The 10,650-nt window shown below is 40.4% G+C and overlaps 1 protein-coding gene across 1 annotated transcript; it reads left to right on the top strand.

Annotated features, from left to right (window-relative positions):
* The first annotated feature begins 6,558 nt into the window (after positions 1-6,558).
* LOC137272617 (uncharacterized) lies at positions 6,559-10,618 on the top strand. The gene is made up of 3 exons (XM_067805009.1): positions 6,559-6,734; positions 7,457-7,582; positions 8,860-10,618. Exons 1-3 carry the CDS (start codon positions 6,674-6,676, stop codon positions 9,054-9,056), a joined length of 384 nt encoding a protein of 127 aa, XP_067661110.1. The 5' UTR covers positions 6,559-6,673; the 3' UTR covers positions 9,057-10,618.
* The last annotated feature ends 32 nt before the right edge of the window (positions 10,619-10,650 follow it).

Here is a 10,650-nt window from a genome sequence, read left to right as displayed (position 1 = left end):
CTTCACCACCTTTTCCGTGTCTCGCTTTTTCCCCTTCTTTGCATCCTTTTCCTTCTGTGCATCGTTTGCCTTCTTTGCATCCTTTTCCTTCTGGGCATCTTTCGCCTTCTTTGCATATTTTGCATTCTTTGTCTTCTGTGCATCTTTTACCTTCTTGCATTTTCTCTTCTCTTTGGCGTTGTTAATCCCTATTAGGAGATAAGGTTTTATTAATATTGTTCGTGTGCTTTTATGACACAAAACAATGAAAAATATTTTCTTTGAACTAGATCTGATATTACTGTCTGTTTCATGGCTTGTTGTATAACGCCATTTAGCAATAATCCAACTCAGTGACGGCTGTCAGTAAACAGACAAGTTTGGACTTGGCACCATAGCCATTGATACCATGAGCACCGTCGCTTGGGGTACGATGACTTGCATCCGTGACCCGTGAAGATCCGGGGTAGAATAGATCTTCAGCAACCCATGCATGCCACAAAAGGCGACTATGCTTGTCATAAGAGGCGACTAACGGGATCGGGTGGTCAGGCTCGCTGACTTGATTGACACATCATCGGTTCTCAATGCTCATGCTGTTGATCACTAGATTGTGTGGTCGATTATTTACAGACCGCCGCCATATAGATGAAAAATTGCTGAGTGTAGCGTAAAACTAAGTTCACTCACTGCATCAATCAAGCACGATAGTTTCACAACCCGTTACCTTCATTTGTCTCTTATGGCTGATATGGTTCGCTGGAGGACGATTTTAGTCCGTTCCATGTGATTGTGGCTGTTTCCTATAATTCTTGAGATGACAAAGGCTTCATCTGGGATACTCTGTTTGGAAATAGCTGATGCCACTTACCATTTACTTGGTCCTTGTTTTGATCCTTATTCTCAGCCTTGACTGTTTTGAGATCCATGTGGCAATGACCCCCGAGGCTGACGTGTTCAATGATATCAGTTGTGGTTTTGAACCCTAAAGGTGACACTTTAGGTTTCTTTCTGGTGCTTTCAGTATCGCTCACGTGGCTCTCCATCTCAAGGTCTATTAATGCCAGAGACATATTCACCTAGAAAGAGTTGTCCAAAGTCGCATTCAGCTATTACAATGACTGCGATAAACGGCAAAATATTTTCCAATGGTTTTATTTCTAATTCTATTGATAAAAATTCAGGACTACGACACAAGACATTATATATAACTAAAAAAAAAAAAAAAAAAAAAAAAAAAAAGTAAAGAAAAGAATTAAAATTGTATTTCTGTGTCGCCTGGTTATATATTTTCGTGATTGCGAACACCAGTTTATGATGACTTTGTGCGTATTTAAAACTGCGTATCTATCATGTATAACATTACGTATGACCCACAATGACAAAAACTATATTTTTATACAAAAGAATTACCAATATTCCAGCATGACTGACAGGATCGACCCAGCTTAACGAAATTGTATCTGGGCAATATTGCTGTATCCCGCGATTTTGAACATCAGTATCACAGCAGACAACGTAATGGTCACTGAATAGTTCGGTGTTGAGTCAATTTAAAGTCTAATGATATAGTCTAAGAAAGCGATTTTCTGCTCTCTGGTGAGAGTTTGGCTCTAACATGGTTCCATGTGGCTCGTGCTCTCCGGGAACATTTCAACTATCTCCACGTTTTTGATGAGCTGGGTCACAGCATTCGTTTCAAGTATAATGTATAAAACACGGTTCAAAACATTTGTGTTTATAATTATAGATACATTGTCTATGTACGAGCATTACAACTTACCTTTACTGCAACGGTGTACGTGGCAGTTTTAAACGATGAGAACTTCTTCAAAATACGCGCCGCTCTGACTTGCCTTGTCTCAATAATGACGACGTCGCTATGATGCATTATGACGTCATACACAAAATAATATTCCCCTTTCACAGGCCCGATTGTCCCGGGCGCACCAATGTTGACTAACATTAAAACAAGTTAACCTTTGCTGGATAATGTTAACTCATGGTAACTGATTTAAGTCCGATTTGGATGTGCCAAATTGTTCCACACACCTACCTACGGAATTCGAGGGTCTGGTTCTTTGTTTGCGAAAAAGCATCTCGTGCAATGGAATACGGTGTATTCCAGCAATCACCTGAGCCTCTAGCTTCCGGATCTGCTAACAATATGAAAAAAGCCCAGGTTTCACATGATTGCTGCTAAAAGGGTTGGAAAAGCCCTCAATACTATCTGAATAAAATCGCGCTTACACAAAAAAAAAATGGCTTGCTAACTGCCTGCGGAAGGTGACGCCAATGTCATCAGAGCTTAAAAGTTCGACGGGTTTGTGAAAGTGAAAATATTTGTGATGTATATTACACTTCATAGGTAATATACTGAGTCAAAATAGAAACTTCACAAAATGTAATTTTAAAAAATAATGAATAATTTTTCTCTATTATCTAGACATCTGTGTATCCGAAATGGGATCCCTATCTTCCGACTCTAGAAAAACGTTAGCAAAACCCACTCAAACCCATCCATTCGTCGTGCAAATGACGTTAGTGCCAAATCAGGGTTTGCACGTGCAATCGATCATGTGATCTTTGCATCGAAGTTTTCTTCATGTGTACGTGTTTGCATTGGCCTCAAGAATTGTGCCAATTTTTTTCAACCACAGTTCTAACGGTACTTTAAATGCCACGATTGTCAAATGTACAACGTGAACGTGCCGTTGGCATGTTGCAAGCGGGAAATCAGTTATTGACGTCGCAAGAACAATGGGATGCAGCCGTCGTACTGTGTATGACTTGCGAGGTCGTCTACAACAAACTGACTCCACCTCTGATCGCCCAAGGTCGGGTCGTCCACGTGTGACGTCACGTGCAGGCGACCGTCAAATCGTGCTACGTCACCTACGTGACAGATTTCTGCTGGCTACACGAACCAGGGTCGAGATGTTTAGAGGTCGACTGTCCTCACAGACCATTCGAAATCGGTTGTAGGTTGCCAATCTCCATTCTCGACGTCTATATTGTGGGCCAATATTGACGCCGTTTCATCAACGTCAACGTCTGCTGTGGGCCCAACGTCACCTCCGATGGACCCAGAGAGACAGGAATCGCGGACGACGTCGTGAACGGTATGCAAAATGTTGTGTATAGGAAGTCGACAGGTTCGGGGGTGTAAGTTGCATGGTGTGGGGTGCTTTCTGTGGGAACAACCGTTCCCGACTTCAGGTCATCCGTGGAAACCTCGCACCTGCTGCTTACCGCGACCAACTGCTCACCCCTGAACTCGTTCCTTTCATGGCGGCTCATGGCCCAGGTCTACAGTTCCAGCATGATAATGCTCGGCCGCATACCGCGATGTTGACACGAAATTTCCTTCAAAACGCTGAAATCAACGTGATGGACTGGCCATTGAGGTCCCCTGACCTTAATCCAATAGAGCACATGTGGGATTCACTGCTTCGTGGTCTTGGGAACCAACCTCAGAATTTGCAGGAACTTGGCGTTGCCTTGCAAGAGCAATGACGCAGAATCCCCAACCAAGTGTTCACAAGCATCAGGCAGTCGATGAGGAGACGGAATTTGGCAGTGGTGAGTGCACGGGGCGGCCATACATAATACTGAACTGAGAAATTTAGAATTTTTATTCTTGTGACTTGACATTCCGTGCCTTTGGAACGGCGATATAGCCTAATGGAACTGATTGTGGCATTCATCTTATATGCGTATTGTTTAGCTATGTGTTATCTACATACCGACATATGGAGTCGGTGAGAGTTTGTTGATTTAACAGGGAACGGTTTGTAGAGCATTAACGTCTCTTCGTACAATCATCATCCGACTAAATTGTGTGTACTCAAAAGGGAAGCGGTGATTGCCACAAACAGAAGCCTAGTTTGACGTGGCCTTACTTGTAGGACACGGCAGAGGGTTCCCCACTTGGCGTCCTTCACCACCTTTTCCGTGTCTCGCTTTTTCCCCTTCTTTGCATCCTTTTCCTTCTGTGCATCGTTTGCCTTCTTTGCATCCTTTTCCTTCTGGGCATCTTTCGCCTTCTTTGCATATTTTGCATTCTTTGTCTTCTGTGCATCTTTTACCTTCTTGCATTTTCTCTTCTCTTTGGCGTTGTTAATCCCTATTAGGAGATAAGGTTTTATTAATATTGTTCGTGTGCTTTTATGACACAAAACAATGAAAAATATTTTCTTTGAACTAGATCTGATATTACTGTCTGTTTCATGGCTTGTTGTATAACGCCATTTAGCAATAATCCAACTCAGTGACGGCTGTCAGTAAACAGACAAGTTTGGACTTGGCACCATAGCCATTGATACCATGAGCACCGTCGCTTGGGGTACGATGACTTGCATCCGTGACCCGTGAAGATCCGGGGTAGAATAGATCTTCAGCAACCCATGCATGCCACAAAAGGCGACTATGCTTGTCATAAGAGGCGACTAACGGGATCGGGTGGTCAGGCTCGCTGACTTGATTGACACATCATCGGTTCTCAATGCTCATGCTGTTGATCACTAGATTGTCTGGTCGATTATTTACAGACCGCCGCCATATAGATGAAAAATTGCTGAGTGTGGCGTAAAACTAAGTTCAGGCTGATTGTGGCTGATTGTGGCTGTTTCCTATAATTCTTGAGATTACAAAGGCTTCATCTGGGATACTCTGGAAATAGCTGATGCCACTTACCATTTACTTGGTCCTTGTTTTGATCCTTATTCTCAGCCTTGACTGTTTTGAGATCCATGTGGCAATGACCCCTGAGGCTGACGTGTTCAATGATATCAGTTGTGGTTTTGAACCCTAAAGGTGACACTTTAGGTTTCTTTCTGGTGCTTTCAGTATCGCTCACGTGGCTCTCCATCTCAAGGTCTATTAATGCCAGAGACATATTCACCTAGAAAGAGTTGTCCAAAGTCGCATTCAGCTATTACAATGACTGCGATAAACGGCAAAATATTTTCCAATGGTTTTATTTCTAATTCTATTGATAAAAATTCAGGACTACGACACAAGACATTATATATAACAAACAAAAAAAAGTAAAGAAAAGAATTAAAATTGTATTTCTGTGTCGCCTGGTTATATATTTTCGTGATTGCGAACACCAGTTTATGATGGCTTTGTGCGTATTTAAAACTGCGTATCTATCATGTATAACATTACGTATGACCCACAATGACAAAAACTATATCTTTATACAAAAGAATTACCAATATTCCAGCATGACTGACAGGATCGACCCAGCTTAACGAAATTGTATCTAGGCATTATTGCTGTATCCCGCGATTTTGAACATCAGTATCACAGCAGACAACGTAATGGTCACTGAATAGTTCGGTGTTGAGTCAATTTAAAGTCTAATGATATAGTCTAAGAAAGCGATTTTCTGCTCTCTGGTGAGAGTTTGGCTCTAACGTGGTTACATGTGGCTCGTGCTCTCCGGGAACATTTCAACTATCTCCACGTTTTCCATGAGCTGGGTCACAGCAGGCGTTTCACGTATAATGTATAAAACACGGTTCAAAACATTTGTGTTTATAATTATAGATACATTGTCTATGTACGAGCATTACAACTTACCTTTACTGCAACGGTGTACGTGGCAGTTTTAAACGATGAGAACTTCTTCAAAATACGCGCCGCTCTGACTTGCCTTGTCTCAATAATGACGACGTCGCTATGATGCATTATGACGTCATACACAAAATAATATTCCCCTTTCACAGGCCCGATTGTCCCGGGCGCACCAATGTTGACTAACATTAAAACAAGTTAACCTTTGCTGGATAATGTTAACTCATGGTAACTGATTTAAGTCCGATTTGGATGTGCCAAATTGTTCCACACACCTACCTACGGAATTCGAGGGTCTGGTTCTTTGTTTGCGGGAATCTTCAAGCGTCATGTTAGTTAAAACCAATTAAAATTATGTAGAATGTATCCACTGAAACATAAATAAATAATTGTTTCAAAAATTCATCACGCCATACATACATATACATTGTATATGTGTATGTTGATGGTGTGTGCGTGCGTGATTTTAATCGTTGATATAAAATTCAAAGTCAACATATTTTGATGCTCTGATGTATTGCGCGTTATTTAGAATTTTCAAGCGTTTTACTTAGGAAACGATGGAATAGCAGATTTATTAAACAGTGAAACGCATGGAAGACTTTAAGTTCTGCGTTACAACAAAACACGCAGCTGTTGTTACTTCTGCTCCTAGAGTCAGTTTGTATTAAATCTGTCCTAAGGATAGAGTTCAATGGAAAAAAATAATTTACTTCTGAAACGTTCATTTGATTTTAATTCGATTAAAACTGGTACCCATAAAACATCCATGCCTTCTATAGCTATCATGTGTAAAATTATGTATGAACCAAAATGACCAAAACTATATCTTTGTACAAAAGAATTACCAATATTCCAGCCTGACTGACATGTTCGACCCTGCATATCGAAATTGTATCTGGGCATTATTGCTGTATCCCGCGATTTTGAACATCATGAATGTTGATAGCATCGTTATAGCATAGTCTTGCCGTAGAGACCATATAAACGAGGGCGGAAGTGATGCGAGCGACACCTACCGGGCAGGTGTGAAACTAGCTGTCACAAAGCAATGGAAGAAATATTGCTCGTCAGGTGACAGGTAGTAAGTAGCTTCATGTAATGTTATATCATGGCGAAGACGGAATATCATATCGGCCTCTTCGTTATTAGCCTTTGTCTAATTTCATCAGGTGAGTTGGTGTTAAAATAAATATATTTTGTTAACATCTTGTAACTTATGGCGTTGAGTCAAATTGAAGAGTTAACCACATCCAGGTATGGGACAATCTGACAGTCCCAGAAAGTTTAACTCAAAGTTTCGGAGTTGCTGGAATATATAGCTAGAATATTGCTGAGTGCGGCGTGAACAAACAGCACTGAGCTACTCCTCTTAGCTCGACACTGTGTAGTTAGCTAGCTAAACTAGACTCTGTGCTATTTCGGAATGAGTCGCCATGTAGAATGTCATGAATAATTCATGACATGACATGACATTTCAGTGGCTACTATAAAATTTAAATCAATATCAATACAATATGGTATCAACAAACCATGCTTACTAACAATATAGTCTCTCAACTTTGTATGGAAAGAGTTCCGCTCCCTACCCTCCTCTTTTCACATAGTAAATTTCCTCAAGGGGAGTCCTTACCCATTGTAATAGGAAAGAGTTCTCGTTTTACATAAATGATTCCACCTTCCCCTGTGTAATACTCCAACACTGAAATAAGTTCATTGATTGTTTTTTATACCTGTTCTAGTTTATTGAGTGTATATTTAGGGTGAGGTATGCATGTCAGTTTGTAATTTTGGTTTTGATATGGGTGGAGGGGTTAAGGGCTGAGCTCCTACCTGTTGGCTAATGTTTAGATGCACACACAACTGAACTTCACTTCACCCTTCCTTGTTTCAGTGAAGTCGACCTTCATCTGCTATACCTGCCTGTACCCTGACAAAGGGTGTGGGGATGACTTCCAGCCCTTGGTGCCCACCTCTTTCTGCAGTGGTTCATGTCTCAAGATTAGGGGAGAACGCTGGTGTAAGTGGAACCTGAGTGTTTGAAATAAGGCCTGTCCAACCACCTGAGATGGGCTAGATTTCTGATGGATGGTCTAAATTTTCAGTTTGCCATCATAACAGTTTAGTAAACCATTTTAGATAACATGTTCCATACATCTGAGTAAATTCACCATATCCTAAAATATATTTTTCAAACCGAGCTGACAATTTCTGTTTGAATATTGAACTATGGTATTGCAAGCTCAAAGCACACTGCTGACATATACTGAGGGGAAAAAAATAAGGAATCCCAAAAAAGCACAAGTGTTCCATTATTGTTTGCCAGGTTTCTTCACAAGCTGTGAGATGCAAAACTTGTGAAAAACCTAGAAAAAAATAAAGGAATAATTGTGCTTCTGTGTGATCCCTTATTTTTTCCCACAGTATATATTACCACATCCTTGATATCTCCAGGGTATACGTTCCGATAAGTCTCCACTATACCCTGGACGCATCGGCTCTGCCAGATAAATTTATTACCTCCCTTGACTGTCTTTTCATCCAGTCAGGTGTCTACGCTGGGAAGTTGAACGAACCAATCACAACTCACTTTCGTTTTTTTAATTATCTAACCGATTATACTTGGCACCAGAAACCATGCAGAGGTTCTCTGGAAGAGGTAGAAGGCGTTCTTGCATATGTTGTTTTAAAGTTTCGGACCTGTCAATTTGTTTGTATGATTTCCCTAAAATCTGGGACGCACTGTGGGCAAACCTTCGCAGTTGCGACCGCTAGTGTGAGAAGGCGGAGCCAGCAAAGGGAGGTAATAAATTTATCTGGCAGAGCCGTAGATGCGTCCAGGGTATAGTGGAGACTTATCGGAATGTATACCCTGGAGATATCGAGGATGATATTACCACTAAAACAGCAACACTTACTGATGCACAGAGTACATACACACCTCAGGCTCATTAATTAATTCATTGTAACTAAAAATTGAGTTATTTTCTTGGGATTGTCTGATCAGCTTAATCCACTTTTTTGGCTGGTAACATTTTTATTTTAGCAGCCCAGATATCTCATACACTGGTAGAACCATGGAGTGTTCAGAAGAAATTATTGTCTTGAATGTGGACTTGCAGATTATGCAGTTTGGGTTTGTTCCAGCCGCTGGGAAGCTGATGGTAAAACTTATTTTTAAAAAAAGGACTCCTTGTAGACTCAAATTCCACAATTTTATGCAGCATGACAAAATTGGAGTTAGTGTGTGAAGTTATACCCAGCTCATACTCTTACATATTCTCTCTTCATCTTCAGCCGGATCTGTTCGGAATGTGGAGGTTTACCGAGTGTGTGGGGCCCAGATGACGGAAGGCTGTGCTAATGATGTAATGTACAACGGCATTAAAACAACTCGATGTGCATGTAACTCCAACTACTGTAACCACGGCAACAGCCTCATTGCATCATGGTTGACGGTCACTGGTATCATGGCAATATACTTGTCATTGTGAATTGATTTTCTTTTCACAAGAAATAATACTGGGGATAACCCACCAAATCATCGGAAGCTTTTAATCTTCATTTTCAACTGAAATTGAGTGTGATCAGTTTCATGTCTTCAGTCTGTTGATTGTGGAACCCATGAAGATATGGGTTAGAATCGGTCTTCAGCAACCGATGCTTGTCGTAAGTGGTGTCTAACGGTATCAGATGGCCACACTCACTGACCTGATTGACACTTCATCATATCCCAGTTGCGCAGATTGATGCTCATGCTGTTGATTGCTGTATTGTCTGTTCCAGACATGATCATTTACAGACCGCCACCACATAGCGGGAATATTGGAGAGTGCGGTGTACAGCTAAACTTGGTTGCACACTGCATCAATCAAGTACAATAGTTTGACCATCCATTTCCTTCATTCGTCTCTACGGCTAAATTCACGCATTAATAGTAGTGGACGCACAATCTTAACATAATAGATTCTTCCCTTTCATGAGTAAATAATTAAATGAATTTCAAAGCCATCCATTTAAATTTTGAATATTTGAATTGTTTCTTATAACCCAAAGCTAGTGAGATCTAAAATGTTTGTTTCAACTGGAGGCACATTCTCCTCCCACAGAAGGTACTTCTAACAACCTCTGTTCTAATACGGCCCTTTCAGTGTGCAAGTGTTCAGGATTAATGATTAGTTGCAATAAGATTTAGTTGTACAATCAGTGACGTTTCAAAAGTGATCATTCGTAAGGCCTCGATAATTTCCGTATGCTTCAAGAAAACAAGAACCTCTTCACCACAGCGATGCTGTTTTAGACAGAACTCAGTCATGTAATGGCGGATCAATGGCATCTCCATTGTCATGATTAAGAATGGACAAGTTAACCATTAAATGTCTTCTATGTCGCATCAACAGCAGTCCCTTGGGAGAACTCTATTGCCTCACATTTGCTTGTATTAGTAACACATTCTGATTGGAAAGAAAGAAGGGAGATAATTTGTCTTGTAATTTTTTGCCGCTGGGGGATTTTATGAAAACCAAGAAATATGGCCGTACAAGAGGTTTATAGGAAGGTATGACAAGTACCCTCTGTGGGAAGAGAATGTTTGAGGCAAAATAATATGTATCTTAGGGCTTTCTTCAGTTACTTATTTTTAAAATCTCCATGTTTGACCACACTTCTACCTGAAGGTGCTTCACTTCATACCTGCGTGTAGATGGAAACAATCGTTAATATCACATTGCCCAAGTGCTTAGTCTCTAAACATTTCTATTGTGCATAATGTGTTAATCACCTTTGATCATGTTTTCTTATCACCTGTGTATTGAAAAACCAACTAATTTTCCATATTGATCATGTTGATAATAGTGTCTAGAAAGTATTTTGAGAAACATTTTTTTTACATTTGTAGATCAAAGAAAACCTCATATTATATGTGGTTAAATGTTCCATCCTTGACATGATGTACAAAACATGAAGCAATACTGTACATAGAATCAAGTCCAGAGGTGATATCTTGCTCAACGTGCTTGTTTGTTTACCATTTATATATAAATCCTTTGCAAAAATTGCATGATATTTGTTGTTATTGATAAAGGTCAT

Source organism: Haliotis asinina, chromosome 2 (assembly GCF_037392515.1).
Source record: "Haliotis asinina isolate JCU_RB_2024 chromosome 2, JCU_Hal_asi_v2, whole genome shotgun sequence".
In the NCBI taxonomy this organism is placed as follows: Eukaryota; Metazoa; Mollusca; class Gastropoda; order Lepetellida; family Haliotidae; genus Haliotis; species Haliotis asinina.
This window is presented reverse-complemented; position numbering and strand designations above follow the sequence as displayed.